The sequence below is a fragment of the Trachypithecus francoisi genome, unplaced genomic scaffold, assembly GCF_009764315.1.
Source record: "Trachypithecus francoisi isolate TF-2019V2 unplaced genomic scaffold, Tfra_2.0 Lachesis_group9, whole genome shotgun sequence".
Taxonomy (NCBI): Eukaryota; Metazoa; Chordata; class Mammalia; order Primates; family Cercopithecidae; genus Trachypithecus; species Trachypithecus francoisi.
The window spans coordinates 36,437,564-36,460,557 of NW_022681474.1; the positions used below are offsets into that span (position 1 = coordinate 36,437,564).

The 22,994-nt window shown below is 44.6% G+C and overlaps 2 protein-coding genes across 9 annotated transcripts in view; one reads left to right on the forward strand and one right to left on the reverse strand.

The window, feature by feature from the left end:
• Positions 1-2,157, reverse strand: part of ASCC1 (activating signal cointegrator 1 complex subunit 1) — a 120,129-nt gene extending 117,972 nt beyond the window's left edge. For 3 of the 5 annotated variants that reach the window (XM_033209617.1, XM_033209620.1, XM_033209621.1), the window contains exon 1: positions 1,924-2,157. The gene's annotated coding sequence lies outside the window, so the exon portion shown is untranslated. Of the gene's footprint in view, positions 1-1,495; positions 1,764-1,923 lie in introns of those variants that run through there. The other 2 variants (XM_033209619.1, XM_033209622.1) reach the window with 1 other exon arrangement.
• On the forward strand, positions 1,708-21,617 carry ANAPC16 (anaphase promoting complex subunit 16). 4 transcript variants are annotated; one of them, XM_033209625.1, is made up of 6 exons: positions 1,738-1,856; positions 3,987-4,037; positions 6,842-6,853; positions 10,093-10,261; positions 17,534-17,608; positions 20,799-21,617. In XM_033209625.1, exons 4-6 carry the CDS (start codon positions 10,120-10,122, stop codon positions 20,912-20,914), a joined length of 333 nt encoding a protein of 110 aa, XP_033065516.1. In that variant the 5' UTR covers positions 1,738-1,856; positions 3,987-4,037; positions 6,842-6,853; positions 10,093-10,119; the 3' UTR covers positions 20,915-21,617. The 4 variants fall into 4 exon arrangements, with proteins under 4 accessions (XP_033065514.1, XP_033065516.1, XP_033065515.1 ...); XM_033209624.1 differs by lacking the exon at positions 6,842-6,853 and having other exon boundaries at positions 3,987-4,268; XM_033209623.1 differs by lacking the exons at positions 3,987-4,037; positions 6,842-6,853 and having other exon boundaries at positions 1,708-1,856.
• Positions 21,618-22,994: the final 1,377 nt, after the last annotated feature.

Below are 22,994 nucleotides of genomic sequence, written 5' to 3' on the forward strand. Positions count from 1 at the left end.
AGAGAGAATACAGGTCTCTTTATTACTTTAACCTAATGAGTAAAATGCAAACTTCAGTGGTTATCTAACCATTTGCACAGTATCTTTTTATTTTTATTTTTTTTGAGACGGTGTCTCGCTCTTGTCGCCCAGGCTGGAATGCAATGACACTATCTCTGTTCACTGTAACCTATGCCTCCCGGGTTCAAGTGATTCTCCTGCCTCAGCCTTCCAAGTTGCTGGAACTGCAGGCATCCACCACCACCCCGGGCTAATTTTTTGTTATTTTTAGTAGAGACTGGGTTTCATCATTTTGGCCAGGCTGGTCTGGAACTCCTGGCCTCAAGTGATCCATCAGCCTCAGCCTCCCAAAGTGCTGGGATTACAGGAGTAAGCCACTGCACCCAGCAAACTCTATCTAGCAAGATAAAGACAATGAGGGACATTTAATACACTTAATCATCCAGAAAAAAAAAAGCCCCTAAGTACTTTCAGAGGTGCTAGAAATTCATACCAAATAATCGGTTCCAGTTGCTTGTCAAAGCAGTAAATTAATAACAACTTAACCAATATGGTTCTCAGACCAATATACTGCTGAGGGGAGAAATCCAGTTTCTACAGGCCACTGCCCAACAAAATGCACATCACTCACTGAGAAGCCAAGCTTCTGGTCACACCACTTAATGGATCCATAATTTAGGAAACAAATGTTCCTTATAGGCTAGCTGAGGTTAAATTCAACCAATATTCCTACCACGTACAGCTTAGTCTTGAAGCCCAAAATACTGAAGCGTTCCAAAGAAAACAAGTTGATCCTTACTAAATACACTAACGCTCAAGCCAACGTGGACGCAGTGGCTCACGTCTGTAATCCCAGCACTTCGGGAGGCCGAGGTGGGCGGATCATCTGAGGTCAGGAGTTCAAGACCAGCCTGGCCAAGATAGTGAAATCCCATCTCTACTGAAAATACAAAAAGCAGCCAGGCGTGGTGGCGGGCGCCTGTAATCCCAGCTACTCGGAAGGCTGATGTGGCACGAGAATCGCTTAAGCCTGAGAGGCGGAGGTTGCAGTGAGCTGAGATCGCGCCACCGCACTCCAGCCTGGGTGACAGAGCGAGACTTCGTCTCAAAAAAATAAATAAAACAAAATAATAATTGATGATTTGTGTGCTTACAGAACCACGAAGAGGTTTTGTGAGAAATAACAACATAGAAGGTAAACCGACATGGACAGAGGAAAAGAGCACATCATTAGCAATAGTCGATGACATCACAACCCAGTGGACTATTCCCTGAGGCCTCTAAAGTTCTCAATGAAAAAACACTTTCAAGGCGAAAGCTAAAAAAAAAAAAGTTCCCCACAAAAGCAGACTAAGGTGAAAGTCGGGCCCTCAGAACAAGAGCTCCGGAAAAACAGGTAGTCGTCGCGGAGACAGCAAATGCAGCATCTACCTGTCCTACATGGCCCTGCGCTACGAGACTGCTCGGAAGGAAAGGCGGGAATAACCAACTTAACCCTGCTTCGAGGTGGTTTGGAGAGGAAGAGGAAAGCCGTGTCTTTCTGCAATATCGTGAGGGAAGCCGAGGACCCGAATCATCAAAGAGAAGGAGGAGAAGAGGACTAGGCGGCTGCAGGTAAACCAAGGTAGGGCGAGGAGGCAAAGAATCCGGAATTCCTCTCCGCCAGCGCGTTCTCTGCTCCCCTCCTCGCGTCTCCGCCTCGGCCACGCCCACCACGGCACGGACGCGCGCACGCCGCCTTCGCCGCGGGCCCCTACGTGGGGGCGCGAGTACGCCGCCGTCCTCGTCGTGCTGAGCGTAACCGCTCCGGCTGGTCCGGGGGCGGGGCCGCAGGGGAAAGTGCTAAAGCCGCTGAGGTAAGAGGCCGAGGCTCAAGGGCCCTCGGGAGCTTGGTGAAAAGGGAGTTAACCCCTAGGATCCTACCTGCAGGGACTAGAAAAATGGAGAAGGTAGGAGGAGAAACAGGAGACTGCTGTAGCAGACGTGCGACAGGAAATTTTCCCAGGCCGGGTTTGACTGAGTGCGCATGCGGGCCAAGAATGGCGCCTGCGCAGTGGGACAGCGCCGATGGCGTCGTTTCCTGGGGACCCAGCTGGGTGGGAAACGTGGCTAGGAGTTAGCTTGGGAGCCGCTGGTGTTCTGGCCGCTCCCCTCTCTGGCCACTTTCTCTCCACGCCCACCCCACCCCCAGTTACAGCTGCGGCGTCTATTTGGTTTGGGTTGTCATCCAGCTGTTTTGAAGTGGAACGATTTTTTGATGATGGAATTTAATGATTGCTTGTAATGATTTGCCTTTGTACTAGGGTGGGAACTTTTAAGGAATTACTCTTTTTAAGAAAATAGGCATATATCTGTTAGAAAGGAAAGGAATTTATATTCATAAAACTATGAAGGCCGGGCGCGGTGGATCACGCCTGTAATCCCAGAACTTTGGGAGGCCGAGGCGGGCGGATCACGAGGTCAGGAGATCGAGGCCATCCTGGCTAACACGGGGTTTCACCGTGTTAAATACAAAACCAAATTAGCCGGGCGTGGTGGCAGGCGCGTGTAGTCCCAGCTACTCGGGAGGCTGAGGCAGGAGAATGGCGTGAACCCGGGAGGCGGAGCTTGCACGTCTCAAAAAAAAAAAAAACAAAACACTATGAATGCGAGGTCATCCCTGCCGTACATGAAGTAAATGTTTACGCATCTTAGCTCGGACACAGCAATCTGTCCACAAAGCATCGTTACTCTCCTGTGAGGACCTCCACTGTCAGCCCCAACTTCCCTGACAGGGCCAAATCCCAGGATACTTCATCAGTATTTGTTCAACAAAACATTACTGAGCACCTCCGGTGGGCCTTGCAGACTAGTTGAAAATAGAGTTGTGCGAATAGATCTGCACAATGAGAAAAAAATCCGTAATGAACCAATACTGATGACACCATGCTTGTCTATCTCCTGCATGACCTTTGCTGAGCCCTGCGTTCTGTCATTTGTTCTTCATTCATTCATCCGAAATGCTCAGGAAGCACTGTGGAAACACTGTGACCCTGGTTCTGTGCTCGGCATTGAGGGTAGAAAGACTTCGAAGGTGGCAGGATGTTTCTTAAGATCATGAACCTTAAAATGAAAGTGTAGGCCGGGCGCAGTGGCTCACACCTATAATCCCAGCACTTTGGGAGGCCGAGGCGGGCCGGATCACGAGGTCGGGAGATCAAGATTATCCTGGCTAACACGGTGAAACCCCGTTTCTACTAAAAAAAATACAAAAAATTAGCCGAGAGTGGTGGCGGGCGCCTGTAGTTCCCAGCAACTCGGGAGGCTGAGACGGGAGAATGGAGTGAACCCGGGAGGCGGGGCTTGCAGCGAGCCGAGATCGCGCCACTGCACTCCAGCCTGGAGTGCTTAATAGAAGAACTTAATAGACCGAGACTCCGTCTCAAAAAAAAAAAAAAAAAAAAAAATTGTAAAGTGCTTAATAGAAGGTATTGGCCCTCCTCCTGAGCAGATTCCTTCGCCTCTGGGAGCTTGCTGACTCTGTTAGATGGAGAGAATTAAGACTTTTTCCATGAGGTTTTTTCATAGTAAGTATGAAAAACTGGGATCTGCATAGGAAAAAACACGCAGGAGTAACTCTCTGTTAATGATTTTGAATAGCCAAGATTTATGAAGTGTTTACTAAGCCTGTAACCGTTCCAAGTGTTTTACGTGTATTAATTAATCTTTGTCACACCTGTGTGAGGTAGGTAATGTTATTACAGGTTGAGTATCCTTAATCTAGAAATCCAAAATCCTCCAAAATTTAAAACTTTTGAGCACTGATGGGATGGTCAAAGGAAGTGCTATTTGGAGCATTTTGAATTTTAGATTTTCGGATTTGGGAGGCTTAATCATTAAGTATAATGCAAATATCCCAAAACCTGGAAAAAAAATCCGAAATCCAAAATACCTCCAGTCCCAAGCATTTCGGATGAAGGGTACTCAACCTGTTTCCCGTTTTGCAGATAAGACAACCAAGGAACAAAAAGATCCCGGAGGGGGAGGCGGATGCGGAGGTTGCAGTGAGCCAAGATCGTGCCGTTGCACTCCAGCCTGGGCAACAAGAGCGAAACTCCATCTCAAAAAAAAAAAAAATACCAGAAGTTGCAATTTTTTACATTTTTGCCATCAGACCTTGGCAATGACCTTGAGCAGTAGGATATAAATAACTCCCACATGCTTAGCGTTCCAATAATGGAACACTAGGCATAAATGGGTGAAATGATTTGTCCACAGTCTTGCAGCAAGTAAGTAGCAAAACCAGAACTCAGAGAGGCTTCATAATCTTACCCACTATGCTGCTTTACCTTGCACATGACAGATGACATGCCAACAAGCCATTGCTTCAGAATGTCACAGTAGATAAGCTAAAATTGTCTCTACACCTCAGTTTTATTTTTTCATGTATAAAATGAGGAAGTTGGGTTAGATGACTTTTAAGGAATCTGTGGTTTCTGTGAAATATTTAATTCACTCAGCAAACATTTACTGAAATGAACAGCTACTTCCTTACTATAGGCCAGGTGTTATGTTTGGTTCTGGTGATCAGTTAATGCCTGCCCTGAGAGCAGTTACAACCTAGGGTTTATTAGTTTTGCTTTACTCTCATTTACCACTTGCTGGTAGCGTTCAAAATTTAACTGAAATCTTTAGAGCTAGAAGTTATTTAGGTTTATCCTTCCACCTCAGCAGAAAACTGCTTATTTAAAGTTAGCTTTGTGCTAATTCTGTGCTCCAGTTTTTAACCCTGGCTGTTTTGTGTATGGAACGATAGTAGTTCTGAGAGTTTGAAAGAAAACAGGATGAAAGGGAATTCCTTTGATTATATTCAGCTTAGAAGTCACATTGTGGCTACCTTTTGAAGCTGTCCTCACTCTAGCAGTTGCTTGGGTGCTCTGCTGAGCACCTGACTTCAAAATATAAAGTATAAAGCATTTGCAACTGAATAGAGCGTTTATCAGGGTGTAGGAAAAATAGAGTTTTAAATCTTAGGTAAGATATATACAGTTCACCGTGGGTTCTACTCTGAACTGATGGGAAATAAAGACTGAGCTACTCTCCAAAAGGTGGCTAAGTTGTCTGTATACTTTATTTGAATCCCACCAGGTATTCACTTAGAGATTTGGACCTGATCCCTTACTGCTTAAGTTCAAAAACAATTCAAAAACTTGTCAGGTTATATTTTGACCCAGTGTATTCCGGAAGATTGGATATTAATCTAACTCCAAAAGATGTTGCCTCTGTGGATATGAGTACAATTTGGAAAGTTATCAGAGCTCAGAGAAAAAAGGAAGAGTGATCTAATAACAAGATTGAAAATGTCAGCTGAGCAGAGTGGCTCAGGCCTATAGTCCCAGCACTTTGAGAGACTGAGGTGGGAGAATCACTTGAGCTCAGGAATTGGAGACCAGCCTGAGCAACATAGTGAGACTTCATCTCCACAAAAAATAAACAAAATTAGTGGGGTTTGGTGGCACGCACCTGTAGTCCCAGCTACTCGCGAGACTGAGGTGAGAGGATAATTTGTACCCAGGAGGTCAAGGCTGGAGTTAGCCAAGATCGTGCCACTGCATTCCAGCCTGGGAAACATAGTGAGATTCTGTCTCCAAAAAAATAAAATAAAATAAAATGTCATTAATCAATTTGCATTTTTGCTGACAGTCTTGTTATAATAGCTGTCCTACTGTTGTTCCCGGTTCCCACTTCACTATTAATCAGTGTTACTTATAGACATGTAATGAAATCAGAAACCAAGCTCTGCTTCTCTAACAACCTTAAATCTTCATCACAAAATTAAGCAAACAGAACAGCCAGTGTTTCAAGACATACTGTATCATTATCCTTACTAGGAAACTGGATTTTATGTATATAAATTTTATATTTGTATTTCATTTCCTCACTTTTTTCTATTTTCAAAAAACATGGCCAGGTGCGGTGGCTCACGCCTGTAATCCCAGCACTTTGGGAGGCCAAGGCGGGTGGATCACCTGAGGTCAGGAGTTCAAGACCAGCCTGACCAACATGGAGAAACCCCATCTCTACTAAAAATACAAAATTAGCCAGGCATGGTGGCGCATGTCCATAATCCCAGCTACTCGGGAGGCTGAGGCAGGAGAATTGCTTGAACCCGGGAGGCAGAAGTTGCAGTGGGCCGAGATTGCAGCACTGCACTCCAGCCTGGGCAACAAGAGGGAAACTCCGTCTCAAAAAAAAAAGAAAAGAAAAGAAAAAAACATAAATTTCAGCCAGGCATGGTGGCCTCACACCTGTAATCTCAACACTTTGGGAGGCCAAGGTGGGAAAATTGCTTGAGACAGGAGATCTGTACCAGCCTGGGGGCAACATGGTGAGAAGTTGTCTCTACTAAAAGTAAAAAAAATAGCTGGGCATGGTGGAATGCACCTGTGGTCCCAGCGACTTGGGAGGTTGAGAGGTTGGAGGATTGCTTGAGCGCAGGAGATTGAGGCTGCAATAGCCATGATCACACCACTGCACTTCAGCCTGGGTGACAGAGCGAGAGCCTGCCTCAAAACAATAGGTTTCAACTTTTTTATAATAAATATGTTCATTTTGCGACTAGCAAAAAAAAAAGAAAGAAAGAAAAAAAAGGCCGGGCGCGGTGGCTCAAGCCTGTAATCCCAGCACTTTGGGAGGCCGAGACGGGCGGATCACGAGGTCAAGAGATCGAGACCATCCTGGCTAATACGGTGAAACCCTGTCTCTACTTAAAAATACAAAAAACTAGCTGGGCAACGAGGCGGGCGCCTGTAGTCCCAGCTACTCCGGAGGCTGAGGCAGGAGAATGGCGTAAACCCGGGAGGCGGAGCTTGCAGTGAGCTGAGATCCGGCCACTGCACTCCAGCCTGGGTGGCAGAGCAAGACTCCGTCTCAAAAAAAAAAAAAAAAAAGAAAAAAAATCAGTCTGGTCTAGGTACGATGGTGTTTCCACTAACTGATCACCACCAGTTACAGATTTCTTTGTTTCTTTTCCACTCCCGCTGCTTCACCTGACTGGCCAAAAAACAAAACAAAAAAAAAAAAAACAGCTCAGCTAAAATTCTGTCTGACCATTATAGAGGAAAATTCATTTTACAATCCGTTTTCCTCCTCCCCACCCCCGCTCCCCGAGATGGAGTTTTGCTCTAGTGGCCCAAGCTAGAGTGCAATGGCACCATCTCGGCTCACTGCAACCTCCATCTCCTGAGTTCAAGCTATTCTCCTACCTCAGCCTCCCAAGTGGCTGGGATTACAGGCACCTGCCACCATGCCCAGCTCATTTTTGTATTTTAGTAGAGATGGAGTTTCGCCATGTTGACCAGGCTGTTCTTGAACTCCTGACCTTAGGTGATTTGCCTGCCTCGGCCTCCCAAAGTACTGGCATTACAGGCATTAGCCACCAGCGTACAATCCTTTTTGAAGTCCTTTCTTCTAATTGGGTTAAAATTCACATAACATAAAATTAACCACTAGCCATTTTAAAGTGTACGAATCAATATAAAGTTATTTTTAATCTAAATACTAGAACTTTATCCATTACAGCAGCCAATAGCCACATGTGGCTACTTAAATTTTAATTAATATTAAATAAAATTTAAAATACAGTTCTTCAGTCATACCAGTTTATAGGTGCAACATGAAGCTAGTGGCTACCATATTGCGCAGTGCAGAAATAGAACACTGGAACATTTCCGTCATGGCAGAAAGTTCTATTAGACAGCGTGGCCCTAAACCTTTTTTTTTTTTTTTTTTTGGAGACAGAGTCTGCTCTGTCACACAGGCTGGAGTGCAATGGAGTGATCTCAGCTTACTGCAACCTCCACCTCCCAGGTTCAAGTGATTCTCCTGCCGCAGTCTGCTGAGTAGCTGAGGCTACAGGTGCCCACCACCACAGCCGGCTAATTTTTTTGTTTGTTTGTTTGTTTTTGAGATGGAGTCTCACTCTATTACCCAGGCTGGAGTGCAATGGTGCAATCTTGGCTCTCTGCAACCGCCGCCTCCCGGGTTCAAGCGATTCTCCTGCCTCAGCCTCCTGAGTAGCTGGGATTACAGGCGCACACCACCATGACCAGCTAATTTTTGTATTTTTAGTAGAGATGGGGTTTCACTGTGTTGGCCAGGCTGGTCTTGAACTCCTGACCTCGTGATCTGTCCGCCTCGGCCTCCCAAAGTGCTGGGATTACAGGTGTGAGCAACCGCACCTAGCCATTTTTTCTTTAAAAAATACTGTATACACTTTTTAGAGAGCTGAGCGCAGTGAGACTTTGGGAAAAAAGGTGGGAGGATCACTTGAGACCAGGAGTTAAAGACCAGACTGACTGGGCATGATGGTTCATGCCTGTAATCCCAGCACTTTGGGAGGCCGAGGAGGGCAGATCACGAGGTCAAGAGATGGAGACCATCCTGGCCAACATGGTGAAACCCCATCTCAACTAAAAATACAAAAATTAGCTGGGCGTGGTGGCGGTGCTTGTAGTCTCAGCTACTCAGGAGGCTGAGGCAGGAGAATCGCTTGAACCTGAGAGGTAGGGGTTGCAGTGAGCAGAGATCATGCCATTGCACTCCAGCCTGCCGACAGAGTGAGACTCCGTAAATAAATACGTACGTACATACATATATACATGCCAGACTGGGCAACATAGCAAGACCTCATCTCTGTTTTTTAAAAAAAATGGAAAGAGGCCAGGTGCAGTGACTTATGTCCGTAATCCCAGCACTTTGGGAGGCCAAGGCAGGTAGATCACCTGAGGTTAGGAGTTCGAGACCAGCATGGCCAATGTGGTGAAGCCCCGTGTCTGCCAAATATACAAAAATTAGATGGGCACAGTGGCTCATGCCTGTAATTCCAGCTACTTGGGAGGCTGAGACAGGAGAATCGGAGAATCGCTTGAACCTAGGAGGTGGAGGTTGCAGTGAGCTGCTATCGTGCCACTCTAGTATGGGTGACAAGAGCAAGACTGTGTCTCAAAAAAAAAGAAAAAAAAGGAAATAAAATACTATATACACTTTTTAGAATTTTTGTTAAAGTCGTGTAAGCTTCTGTGGCAAAGAGAGTGTTTGTTCTGAACTTTAGTAAGGTGTCATGTGTTCAGGACAGTTTTCTCTATAACATTTGCATTTTTTGATATGAAATAAGGTTAAACACTCACAGGTGCTCTGTTCATAATAGGCCGTGATTTCCAAGATTGTTTCCTGAACTTTTTGTTCCAGTTTTGGGACGCCACCAAGTGATAAGTTTGGGTATTACATTTGAGTGAAAAGGTTAATTTTGTGTGTGTGTTTTGTTTTGTTTTGAGAGAGAGAGTCCTGCTCTGTCACCCAGGCTCACTGCAACCTCTGCCTCCCGGGTTCAAGCGATTCTCTTGCGTCAGCCTCCCGAGTAGCTGGGATGAGAGGCACCCACCACCACGCCTGGCTAATTTTTTTTGTATTTTTAGTAGAGACAGGGTTTCGTCATGTTGGCCAGGCTGGTCTTGAACTCCTGATCTCAGGTGATCTATCTGCCTCCACCTCCCAAAGTGCTGGGACTATAAGCACGAGCCACTGTGCCTGGCCAAAAGTTAATTTTTAATGAGAAGGCCAATAGGTATTTCCTAACTAGTTCCCCTTCCCTGGGAACAGAACACAGTGTTACTCTGGAATTTTATTTGGAAAATATTATAATTTCTTGATGTGGCTTGATCAGGATGTATCCAAGACAAACTGTCCTGTGAAGTGTGATGCTTTTATCCTCATATAACTTATTTCCTCAGTCAAATTTCTGCCTTGGCACTGCCATATCACCCCTTCATAACTCATAAATCACCCACAGTCAATCTCAGTTGACATAAACAGTTTGCTAATGGTAGGAATTCGTGTTTTAAGTAGATATACTATTCTTAAGCTTATTTTCAGTTCAAAACCTGACTGATATTTTGGCCTGAGACATCAATAAAATATCGTGAAAGTAGAGAGGACAGAAAAACGGGGAGCTAACTCTACAAAACTGCATGCTGACCCTTACGGCAGCTAGAATGAAATGTTGTCACTCTCACTTCCATAAACTTGCCAATTGCTGTTTTTCTTTCTCTGTAGTGAAGTAAGAACTCTGCTAGAGAGGAAATGGCTGCTTCATCATCATCCTCCTCAGCTGGTGGGGTCAGTGGAAGTTCTGTCACTGGATCTGGTTTCAGTGTCTCAGACCTTGCCCCACCACGGAAAGCCCTTTTCACCTACCCCAAAGGAGCTGGAGAGATGTTAGAAGGTGATCTCATGCTGCTTTCTGAATAATTGGTTTCAGACCTGCAATGAATATTAATTGTAAAGAAGCTATTAAGTGGATTAAAGATGAGTTTGCCCTGATTTCAGCTCTACATTTCATCTCTTGTCCCCATCTCAAAATAATATATTTAAAAACAGTCTTGCTCCAGAATCAGAATGTTGGAGCTGAAAAGGACTTTGGAAATCAAGGAAGTCATCTAAAGTTATTTAGATCCAGAAAAGTTAAGTGATTTGACCAGGTTAAAGGCAGAGGTAGGGGTGGGCACTCTGGCTCCTCCATGTTATCCCAGCACTTTGGGAGGCCGAGGCAGGCGGATCACTTGAGGCCAGGAGTTCGAGACCAGCCTGGCCAACAGTGAAACCCCCATCTCTACTAAAAATACAAAAATTAGCCGACCATGGTGGTAGGCGCCTGTAATCCCAGCTACTGGAAAGGCTGAGACAGGAGAATCACTTGAACCTGGGAGGTAGAAGTTGCCATGTGCCGAGATCATGCCACTGCACTCCAGCCTGGGCAACAAAATGAGACTCTGTCTCAAAAAAACAGAGTTGGCCGGGCACGGTGGCTCACGCCTATAATCCCAGCACTTTGGGAGGCCGAGGCGGGTGGATCACGAGGTCAGGAGATCAAGACCATCCTGGCTAACACGGTGAAACCCCTTCTCTACTAAAAAATACAAAAAAAAAATTCGCTGGGCATGGTGGCAGGCGCCTGTAGTCCCAGCTACTCCGGAGGCTGAGGCAGGAGAATGGCATGAACCCGGAAGGCAGAGCATGCAGTGAGCCAAGACCGAGCCACTGCACTCCAGCCTGGGTGACAGAGCGAGACTCCATCTCAAAAAAAAAAAAAAAAAACAGAGTCAGCACTGAATCCAGGAATTCTCTTGACCTCCTACTCCAGTTTGCTTTATCCTGGCACCTGTCTACCTCCCATGGTAGTAGGTTTGATGTGTTTTTTTATAGTATGATTAATCTACAGATAGATTCACCCTGTCAGAAAGGTTCTAAGAGGGAATAAAAGCTAATACAGTGCCCTTTTATGTGAACATGACTCCTGACCCACTGCAGCATGATACTGTGTGGTTTTTCTAGCACCAGAGCCAGATTGGCGTCAAATCATTCACTATCTTGTTCAGCATCATTGGCTGACTGACTGGCCAAGATCAGGGTACAGGCTGTAACCATGTCATTTGAAGAGCTAGACTAATAATTCTTATCAGGAGGCATAAAAATCACCTGAAGAGTTTACTTAAAATGCACATTTCTGGCCAGGCACTGTAGCTCACGCCCATAATCCCAGCACTTTGGGAGGCCGAGGCGGGTGGATCACCTGAGGTCAGGAGTTCGAGACCAGCCTGCCCAACATGGTGAAACCCTTTTCTCTACTAAAAATACAAAAATTAGCCAGGCATGGTGGCATGTACCTGTAATCCCAGCTAATCGGGAGGCTGAGGCAGGAGAATCACTTGAACCCAGAAGGCAGAGGTTGCGGTGAGCCAATATCGTGCCACTGCAGTCCAGCCTGGGTGACAGAGCGAGACTCCGTCTCAAAAAAATAAATAAATAAATAAAAATGCATATTTCTGGGCCCACCTTAGAGCTTCTGAATTAGTCTAGGGTGTAGTTCAGGAATTCATTTTTTACCAGCATCCAGGCCCTTCTCATGAAGGTAGTCTTCCATATTTTGAAAAACACTGGGACCAGAAGTGGTGGCTCAAACCTAAAATTTCAGCATTTTGGGAAGCCAAGGCATGAGGATTGTTTGAGCCCAGGAGTTCAAGGTTGCAATGAGCCATGATCATGCCACTGCACTCCAGCCTGGGTGACAGAATGGGACTGTGTCTCAAAAAATAATAATAATAAATTTTTTAAAAGCATTGGGAGGCCGGGTGCAGTGGCTCACACCTATAATCCCAACATTTTTGGAAGGCCAAGGCAGGCAGATCACAAGGTCAGGAGGTCGAGACCATCCTGGCTAACATGGTGAAACCCCATCTCTACTAAAAATGCAAAAAAAAGTTAGCTGGATGTGGTGGCGCACGCCTGTAGTCCAGCTACTCGGGAGGCTGAGGCAGGAGAATCACTTGAACCTGGGAGGCAGAGGTTGCAGTGAGCCGATAACGTGCCACTGCACTCCAGCCTGGCAACAGAGCAAGACTCTCTCTCGAAAAAAAAAAGCTTTGGGGAATAACCTATTAAGGATTCAAAATTTACTTGATTCTAGCATTTTAGTGCTTAATTATATATTGATCTTTTTTCCTTTATTGCAATTTTTTGTTGTTGTTTTGTTGTGTTGTTGTTGTTGTTGTTGTTGTTGAGACGGAGTCTCGCTGTGTTGCCCAAGCTGGGGTGCAGTGGCTCAATCTTGGCTCACTACACCTTCTGCCTCCCAGGTTCAAGTGATTCTCCTGCCCCAGCCTCCTAGCTGGGATTACAGGTGCCCACCACCACACCTGGCTAATTTTTTTGTATTTTTAGTAGAGACAGGGTTTTGCCATGTTGCCCCGGCCAGGCTTCAACTCCTGACCTCAAGTGATCTGCCCACCCCAGCCTCCCAAAGTGCCGTGATTACAGGCATGAGCCACTGTGCCTGGCCTTAATATTTCAAATTTACACAAATGTATTTTTAAACTAATCTAGGAATATCTGTGAGAAAGATACAAACTATCGGCCAGGCATAGTGGCTCACACCTGTAATCCCAGCACTTTGGGAGGCTGAGGCAGGCAGATTGCTTGAACCCAGGAGTTCGAGACCAGCCTGGGCAACATGATGAAATCCTGTCTCTAGAAAAAATACAAAAATTAGCTAGGTGTGATGGCATGTGGCTGTAGTCCCAGCTACTTAGGAAGGTGAGGTGGGAGGTTCACCTGAGCCTGGGAGGTGCAGGCTGCAGTGAGCTGTGATTGCATCACTGCACTCCAGCCTGGGTGATGGAGACCTTGTCTCAAAAAAAAAAAAGAAAAGATACAAACTATAGTTGGCCTTGGGGGTGATGAATAATCAGAAATAATAAAAAGAGTTATGGGTTAAGCCCAAAATCATTTGTGACAGGAAACCACCGGGGGACTCTGGGACCGTAGAGCTCCCTAGCATTGGTTTGGGTTATGACTAGTGGTGAGGTAGATGACCAGGTAGCATATGTAATTAGTGATATATATACTTCTCTCTTTGCCTTTTTATTTTCTTTAATTGTGTTAACTAAATACTCAAGTTAGTATTACTGAGTCTGGTTGGAAGTAGTGAACAATTGGGGCCCGGTTACCATATTTGGTGCTAAAACTATATTATGACTTCATTTATATGCAGCAGAGATCTAGTATTAAGGAAGTTTCCCACAAAACAAATCAAAAGTGGGAGACATTTAAATTGCTTCATGAGTTTTATAGCAGCAAAAGAATCAGTATTCAATAATGGAGCTCTAAGATTAAAGTCATTTAAATTTTAGCTATAAGAGGAATTTAATACAGGAGGTACCTCCACAGTCTCAAAGCTATCAGCATTCTTTGTGAGTATACACCAAATTATGTGGAGATACTGAAGAAGAAAGGCTTCTGAGATTAGTCTGAATGTTGACGTTCTAATGAGTTATAGATCTATCCATTTATATTCCATCTCAATATGCTTCATGGAGAAATGTATTGGGTCTCTGTTGTAGGATACATTTATAGTAAGTATAAATACACAGTGCACAGTTTTGATTGTGTTTCTTAGATTTCAAGTTTTACCGATAATCTTAAAGCTGCTTACACTTAAAGACTGTGAAAAATAATGTAGAGATAGCAACCCCTAAACCCATTTAATATTCTTGGTCAAATCAAGAATATTAAATTGAAAAGAGTACTCTTAATGTAAGGATGTTGGATTTGGAAGCATTTTCTACCACGTTTATAGGTGATACTATTCTGTTATACAATAAATCTAACACACATGTACCTGACCAGTAATAGTTTAATAGAATATGAAAATAGAGGCCAGGCATGGTGCCTCACACCTGTAATCCCAGCACTTTGGGAGGCCAAGGCGGGCAGATCACCTGAGGTCAGGAGTTCGAGACCAGCCTGACCAATATGGTGAAACCCGGCCTCTACTAAAAATACCAAAATAAAAAAAAGCATCGTGGCATGCGCCTGTAGTCCCAGCTACTCAGGAGGCTGAGAGAATTGCTTGAACCCAGGAGGCGGAGGTTGCAGTGAGCTGAGATCATGCCACTGCCCCCCAGCCTGGGTGACAGAGCGAGACTCCATTTAAAAAAAAAAAGAATATGAAAATAGAGCACAGGGTTGCCTGTCAAGAGTAAGGAACAAAACCAGTTAGGAATCAAGGATGGATGCTGTTTTTAATCTCAGCAGGTTCAACTTGATGTTTTATCCTCATGAGTCTAGTAGTTAAATCATCTGTAGTTAACCTTGTGAATTAACTTTTTTGTGCCTCTGCTGTCTGAGAACAGACACCTCACATAAGCAGCAGTTTTCAGCATTCTCCTGCCCTTGACCAAAATTGTCCTCACCCAGTTATTACTGAGCACATTCAAGACTGCCTTCCAGCCCATCAGTGGCTATATTTTAGAGACATTGTAGCCACTGAAGTATAAATTATCTGGCATTGTCTATTTCCTACTGTGAGGTAGTATTCTTTTTAATGTATTTGTTACCATCCTAATTTATTGGATTTGGGGATGGTGTTAGATTTGGGTAATTTACTGAACTTTTCCCTGTTTATAACCTTTGCCTGTCCCTTATGAGGAAAGCTGATGTATTGCTACTTGCTGTGTTACAAAGGGTTTGATTACAGTTTCTAAATGGAAGAGATTGCCCCCAACTGACTCTGCTCTCCAGGCTTTAGACTAGTACTGATATCACATCTAATAGGGTGGCTAAGAAGCAGTTGGACTTTGTGGTTAATAGGGAGCTGCAAATCAGCAAAAGTGTGTTCCGCAGGCATATGGTGTGGTAGAGTGACATGCAGAGGTGCCTTTTTGAAAGTTTAGCTTATATCCTTTTGCTTTGAAGTTCATTACCAAGGAAAATTTGCAAATATCACAACTTAACCATTTTATCCTAATGGTGCCTGTGATTAAATATAAGTGAGAGGGGGCACTTCCAGGAGCTTCCATATACATGTTGGCCTGATCCTTATAGCCCATAATTCCCACTGCCATGTGTGTAATCCTAAAGTTCAGGATCAAACCACCTGGGAAGTAAACTCTATCTATGCTTTCCTCTTTCTAAAATAAAGTATGAGTTATAATTGGACTTTTTAAGCAAGAGTATGAATAGGATGATGACTACTGACATACCATTTACACAGAAGACCTATAATAAATTACATCTTTGGTGTCAAATGTTCTCAACAGTCCCTCTTCCTGTCATGGAATTTGTAGTTATTTGCTGTTCATTGCTCTTATCTAAAAAAAAAACTCAGTTATGTATTACCTTGTCTAGATCTTTAAACTGGATTGTCAGTGTAATAGTTAATTTTTTTTTTTTTTAGATGAATTCTCACTCTGTCACCTAGGCTGGAGTGCAGTGGCACCATCTCAGCTCACTGCAATCTCTGCCTCCACACCCAGCTATTATTTTGTCAATTTAAAATGAAAATATTTATTTGCCCAGTTTGGTGATCAGCAGCTCAGAAGTAACTTATATTCAACCAGAGAAATGGGACTGGGTGGAGAAGATGGGATCATATCCCGTATCACACATATGTTTAAAAGAGGTTTGAAGGCCGGGCATGGTGGCTCATGCCTGTAATCCCAGCACATTGGGAGGCCAAGGCAGGCGGATCACCTGAGGTCAGAAGTTCGAGACCAACCTGGCCAACATGACGAAACCCTGTCTCTACTAAACAATATAAAAATTAGCCAGGCGTGGTGGCGGGCGCCTGTAGTCCCAGCTACTCTGGAAGCTGAGGCAGGGAGAATTGCTTGAACCCAGGAGGTGAAAGTTGCAGTTAGCCAAGATTATACCACTGTACTCCAGCCTGGGCAATAGAGTGAGACTCGGTCTCAAAAAAAAAAAGTTTGAATTTACAGAATGTGACACTCTCTCTGAAGAATATAAAGAGTATACATCCCAATAATTATACTTTCATTTTTTTCTTTTTCTCTTTTTTTTTTTTTTTTTTTTTTTGATCACTTTGAAGACAACATTGGAAGGATGCCCTCTTGGTTATATATTCAAGCTCTTTGGATACAGTAGCTATAGTTGTTTTTTTTTTGTAATTGGTTATTGTGACTTCTGAAATAAGATCTCCCTTGTGTGAAACTCAGCATGAGGCCAGAATGTGTTAGTCCTGTCTCCTTGCCACTTAATACCTTGCCAACACAACAACCCATGACTGATGGGTGAATGCTTGAGGCCTAGTAGTGCTGACATGAAGTACTGCCTGAAAAAGGACAGCTGTGTCCTCTCTCCCCATTTGTTTTAGGATTTTCGCAATAAGGTACATCCCCCAAATGGTTTCTGCTACCCTTTTAAAAATCAAATGTTTCTACATGAGCCATAAATTTTTGAGAATATGTTTTGCTGTATCAGCTCTTGCCTGACAAGGAATAACTTGAACTAGCTTGTGTTTCATGATCATCTTCCAAGTGCTGTGGCAACTGAGTTGGCCACTTCTTATTGGGCAGTTCTTGGCACCAGTACAATGCTAGGTTCTGAACTTGCACCATACTCTTATCATCATCCAAATTGCAGTGTTTTGGTTCAGTTGGAAAATCAAGGTTACAGTTTGCGTTCACAGAATGAAATTTCCCGGCAGTGCTCTGTGTTTATCAGAGTGATGTAATTTGATATATTAGAAATCAACAATTGTTTTTTCCTTAGCTTTGTTTTTTAGACTGAAAATGATTTGGAGTTTTGGTGAACCTTTATATTTTGATACCACAGGAGCCAGCCACATGGCCAAATGTGTCAGCTGCCAGTGTTTGCTTGACATACAGGAGAACGTAAAGGAACTCTCAGGTTGGGAACAGGGAAGTGTTGACCAGGACATCAGACTGAGGTTTCTTGTTTTTGTTTTTTTAAACACTATTTTTAAACTCTTAAGTAGAGGGACTATTTTAATATTCTAGGTATAGAATAAATAGCTTTTATAACAGTCTTAGTTCTAAATGAAACAGATCCCATCTTTGTAAACACTGAGAACTAGACCCTGAATGTAGAAGCAGGGAAAAGAAGAAACAAGTTTACTTGGTTTATCAGAAGCCATAAAACCCTTACAGTAGATTAAAACCTTTTCTCCTTTTGTTTGTAGATGGCTCTGAGAGATTCCTCTGCGAATCTGTTTTTAGCTATCAAGTGGCATCCACGCTTAAACAGGTGAAACATGGTAAGCACATGAGTGTTGTGTACTTGACTGTGAGAATAAATTTGCTGGGGGTTGGATGAGGCTGTGACAAAAACCCCCAAACTCAGCAAGGCTATTTTAGTGGACTTCCTAAATTTAAGAACATTCTAGGTCTTAATCTAGTCATAATGTCCACATTGAGCCTTAAGGTTGGGGCCGGGTGCAGTGTAATCCCAGCACTTTGGGAGGCCGAGGCAGGTGGATCACTTGAGGTCAGGAGTTCGAGACCAGCCTGGCCAACATGGTGAAACCGCATCTCTACAAAAAAAAAAATTAGTCAAGCATGGTGGCACACACCTGCAGTCCCAGCTACTTGGGAGGCTGAGGTGGGAGGATCACTTGAGCCCGGGAGGTTGAGGCTGCAATGAGCTGGAATTGCACCACTGCACTCTAGCCTAGGCAACAGAGTGAGACCCTGTCTGAAAAACAAAAAAGTTGGTTGTCTAGGGAGTCAGTGCTTCCTGCTCCTCTTGTGTTGCTGTTTTTTGTTTGTTTGTTTGTTTGTTTGTTTGTTTTGAGACAGAGTCTCGCTCTGTCGCCCAGGCTGGAGTGCAGTGGCCAGATCTCAGCTCACTGCAAGCGCCACCTCCCGGGTTTATGCCATTCTCCTCCCTCAGCCTCTGGAGTAGCTGGGACTACAGACACGCGCCACCTTGCCCGGCTAGTTTTTTGTGTTTTTTTAGTAGAGACGGGGTTTCACCGTGTTAGCCAGGATGGTCTCGATCTCCTGACCTCGTGATCCACCCGTCTCGGCCTCCCAAAGTGCTGGGATTACAGGCTTGAGCCACCGTGCCCGGCCTTGTGTTGCTTTTTCCTCTCCTGTCCGAAACTTCCTTTTACTGTTGTCCTCCACTGGTTACCATCATCATCTCCAAGTATTTGTATGATACCTCCTGGTCTATCTATACTCTAACATCCTGGTAACACCTTTTCTGTTACATTAAGCCTCACTGGGCCTTCATTTCTGCATCAACAAACTGTATTCCTCCACCAGACCATTTCTCCATTGAAACATTATGTAGGGGTAAAAGCTGTAATTGCCTCTAACGCTAGGATTTTAGTCCACAAATCACTATGGCATAGAGGATGCGTACTTTTTTTAAGAACAGAGCACATCCGGGCCGGGTGCAGTAGCTCACACCTCTTATCCCAGCATTTTGGGAGGCTGAAGCAAGAGGACTGCTTGAGCCCAGGAGTTCAAGACTGACCTGGGCAACATGGTGAGAACCCATCTCTAAAAAAAAAAAATATATATATATATATATATATAATTAGTAGAGAGTGGTGGCACATGCCTGTGGTCCCAGCTACTTGGGAGGCTGGCGTGGGAGGATTGCTTGAACCCAGGAGGCATACTCCAGCCTTCGTGACAGAGTGAGACCCTGTCTCTAGAAAAAAAAAAGAATAGGGCACATCCTGAAAATGTGATCATTTTATTTTAAAATGACTTTTTTATTTTTTGAGATGGAGTCTCTCACTGTCTCCTGGGCTGGAATGTAGTGGCATGATCATGGCTCACTGCAACCTTCGCCTCCTGGGTTCAAGTGATTCTCCTTCCTCAGCCTCCCAAATAGCTGGGACTTCAGGCACCCACCACCACGCCCAGCTAATTTTTGTATTTTTAGTAGAGACGGGGTTTCACCATATTAGCCAGGATGGTCTCAATCTCTTGACCTTGTGATCCACCTGCCTTGGCATCCCAGAGTGCTGGGATTACAGGCATGAGCCACCATGCCCAGTCTAAAATGACTTTTAACATTAGAAGAAACTCCGACTTTAAAAAAAAAAAAAAAAAGGCCAGGCGCTGTGGCTCACGCCTGTAATCCCAGCACTTTGAGAGGCCGAGGCAGGCGGATCACAAGGTCAGGAGATCAAGACCATTCTGGCTAACACGGTGAAATCCCGTCTCTACTAAAAATACAAAAAAATTAGCTGGGCATAGTGACAGGTGCCTGTAGTCCTAGCTACTCGGGAAGCTGAGGCAGGAGAATGGTGTGAACCCGGGAGGCGGAGCTTGCAGTGAGCCGAGATCGCGCCACTGCACCCCAGCCTGGGCAACAGAGTAAGACTCCGTTTCAAAAAAAAAAAGAATAGGCCGGGCACAGTGGCTCACGCCTGTAATCCCAACACTTTGGGAGGCCGAGGCAGGCGGATACCTGAGGTCGGGAGTTCGAGACCAGCCTGACCAACATTGAGAAACCCCATTTCTACTAAAAATACAAAATTAGCCAGGCATGGTGGCGTATACCTGTAATCCCAGCTACTCAGGAGGCTGAGGCAGGAGAATCGCTTGGACTCGGGAGGCAGAGGTTGCAGTGAGCTGAGATCATGCCATTGTACTCCAGCCTGGGCAACAAAAGTGAAACACTGTCTCAAAAAAAGAGAGAAAAAAAAATTAAGCTTCTGACCAGCATAGAATAAGACCCCATTATGAGAATTTTGAGGGTCAGGCCCAGTGGCTCATGTCTGTAATCCCAGCACTTTGGGAGGCCAAGGCAGGCAGATCACCTGAGGTCAGAAGTTCGAGACTAGCCTGGCAAACATAGTGAAATCCCATCTCTACAAAAATACAAAACTTAGCCGGGCCCTGGTGGATGCCTGTAGTCCCAGCTACTCGGGAGGCTGAGGCGGGAGAATTACTTGAACCTGGGAGGCAGATGCTGCAGTGAGCTGAGATGGCGCCATTGCACAGCAACCTAGGCAACAAAGCAAGTCTCCGTTCCCCCGCAAAAAAAAAGAGAGAATCTTGAGGGGAAAAAAATCCATCTAGAAATTGACTTTTTTTTTTTTTTTGATACGGAGTCTCACTGTCTGTCGCCAGGCTGGAATGCAGTGGCACAATCTTGGTTCACTGCAACCTCTGCCTCCAGGGTTCAAGCGATTCTCCTGCCTCAGCCTCCCGAGTAGCTGGGACTACAGGTGCATGCCACCACATCTAGCTAAATTTTTTGTATTTTTATAGAGGCGGAGTTTCACCATGTTGGTCAGGATCATCTCAATCTCTTGACCTTGTGATCCGCCCGCCTCGGCCTCCCAAAGTGCTGCGATTACAGGCATGATCCACCACACTCGGCCTAGAAATTATTTTTATACCAGTCATCATCTTGGTGGCTGGTGGCAGTCTCATGAGTAATACATTGTTGTATAGTATTCTCTCCTTGACTCTTTACAGATCAGCAAGTTGCTCGGATGGAAAAACTAGCTGGTTTGGTAGAAGAGCTGGAGGCTGACGAGTGGCGGTTTAAGCCTATCGAGCAGCTGCTGGGATTCACCCCCTCTTCAGGTTGATGCTGCCTGGATGGTGGCGTCTGGTGCACAGCAAGTGCAAAGCCAGTGGGGGACTTTCTCACAGCTTGCGTAGCCATCCAGAGATCCACAGCTACGTCGCTGAATTGTTAATGCACATTTGTACTTGGTTTCTCTGTATCTGTTCACAGGCAACAAATACTTATATGTATGATCTTTCAGGGAATATTTTGTTTATTTGTTTTTAAAAGTATTGGGAATCAGATTAAGACAGTCGGTTTCAGAGAACCAGGAGGTTTGGGGTTAAGAGATACTTAAAAATTTTCACAAGCCAGGTAGGGCATATATCAGATTTGGCCAACTGATTGGCATCTGTCCTGTCATCCATATGGTGCCTGGAAATATTCACCAGTCAAGGTCAAGGTCAGCATCTGTGGTTAAAAATACAGCATTCTGACCTAAAAAAGTTATTTTGCAGATGAATGTGATTTCAACTCAGGAGCTATCCAAATGAGGATTAAATATTCTTTTTTTTTTCCTATTTTTAGACATCTATAGATTCTAACTTTTTCTAACCTCTTCTTGACATGCCAAATGCTGGCAAAAAGAAGTGCTTTTTGGATATGGCAGCACTTGTAAAAATAAAGCAGTAAGCAAAATCCTTTTAAACACAGAAGTCCTGAGTTCTTCTCATTGGTGGACTCAAGCAATTCTGTAGCAAATAAATCCTTTGAAAGAGCTCCAAGTTGGTGGCTTTATCCTTTCAAAATCTCAGGGATTTGGGATGAGGCAAAGAGGTCAAATTACTTTTTAGAAGAAGAGAATCTAAAAACCGTTTCTCCTAAACAAATGGTAGACTGGCTTTACTTAAGGGATGTGTGTCTTTATAGGAATACATGAATTTATCTTATTGATATTTAAGTAGATTTTTTTTTTTTTTTTTTTTTTAAGAAACAAGGTCTTGCTGTGTTGCCCAGTTGGTCTTGAACTCCTGGCCTCAAGAGATTCCCCCCCACCCCCTCCGCCCGCACCTCGGCCTCCAAAGCACTGGGATGACAGGCATGAGCCACCATGCCTGGCCTCAAGTAAGTTTTTATACCATGATAGGGAAAAACCTGGAAGGCTAAGAGATGTACTTAGTTTTCCCTCATGGGACCCCACGTTCCACAGTAAACAACTGGGGTAATCATGTATTACCTTGTATGCAAATTTTGCCTTAGACAGCATTTGTCTGTTCCTTATTAATAACTTGCACCTAATCTGCTTAGAGTTGCTTAATTATACGTAAATATAATCCCAGTAGCAATTAGCCTTAATCCGAAGAGTTCAAAATGTTTAACACGTTCTACCTGACGGGAGGTGGTGACCTCATTCAGTCGGTTAAGAGCCTGAGCCCTGTGAAGTTAAACACCTGCTCATCGTCACATAGCCCAGGCAAAAGAAAATCTCAGAACTTGGAATAGATCCCAGTTGCCTGATAGTTCATCTCATTATTGCCTTTAAAGCAAATTGGAGACTCGGCACAGTGGCTCCCACCTTTAATCCCAGCACCTGGGGAGGCCGAGGTGGGTGGATCACTAGAGATCAGGAGTTCAAGACCAGTCTGGCCAACATGGTGAAACTCGGTCTTTATTGAAAATACAAAAATTAGCCAGGCGTGGTGGCACACGCTTGTAATCCCAGATACTCAGGAGGATCGCTTAAACCCGGGAGGTGGAGGTTGCAGTGATTGCACCATTGCACTCCAGCCTGGGTGACAGAGCAAGACTCTGTCTCAAAAAAAATAAAAATAAAAAAAATCAGAGCACAAGAAGTACCAGTCCAACTCACCTTTTCCATATTAACAATTCTCAACTAAAAGAAGTTCCACGTCGGGGGCAGTGGCTCAAGCCTGTAATCCCAGCACTTTGGGAGGCCGAGACGGGCGGATCATGAGGTCAGGAGATCGAGACCATCCGGGCTAACACGGTGAAACCCCGTCTCTACTAAAAAATACAAAAAACTAGCCGGGCGAGGTGGCCGGCGCCTATAGTCCCAGCTACTCCGGAGGCTGAGGCAGGAGAATGGCGTAAACCCAGGAGGCGGAGCTTGCAGTGAGCTGAGATCTGGCCACTGCACTCCA

What these genes read in the sequence shown, in the direction of transcription:
- ANAPC16 (XM_033209623.1), top strand. Translation starts at nt 10,120, where the DNA reads ATGGCTGCTTCATCATCATCCTCCTCAGCTGGTGGGGTCAGTGGAAGT. An exon ending in AGCTGGAGAGATGTTAGAAG is followed by an intron (nt 10,262 to 17,533) that starts GTGATCTCATGC and finishes TTTTGTTTGTAG; the next exon opens with ATGGCTCTGAGAGATTCCTC. An exon ending in GCTTAAACAGGTGAAACATG is followed by an intron (nt 17,609 to 20,798) that starts GTAAGCACATGA and finishes GACTCTTTACAG; the next exon opens with ATCAGCAAGTTGCTCGGATG.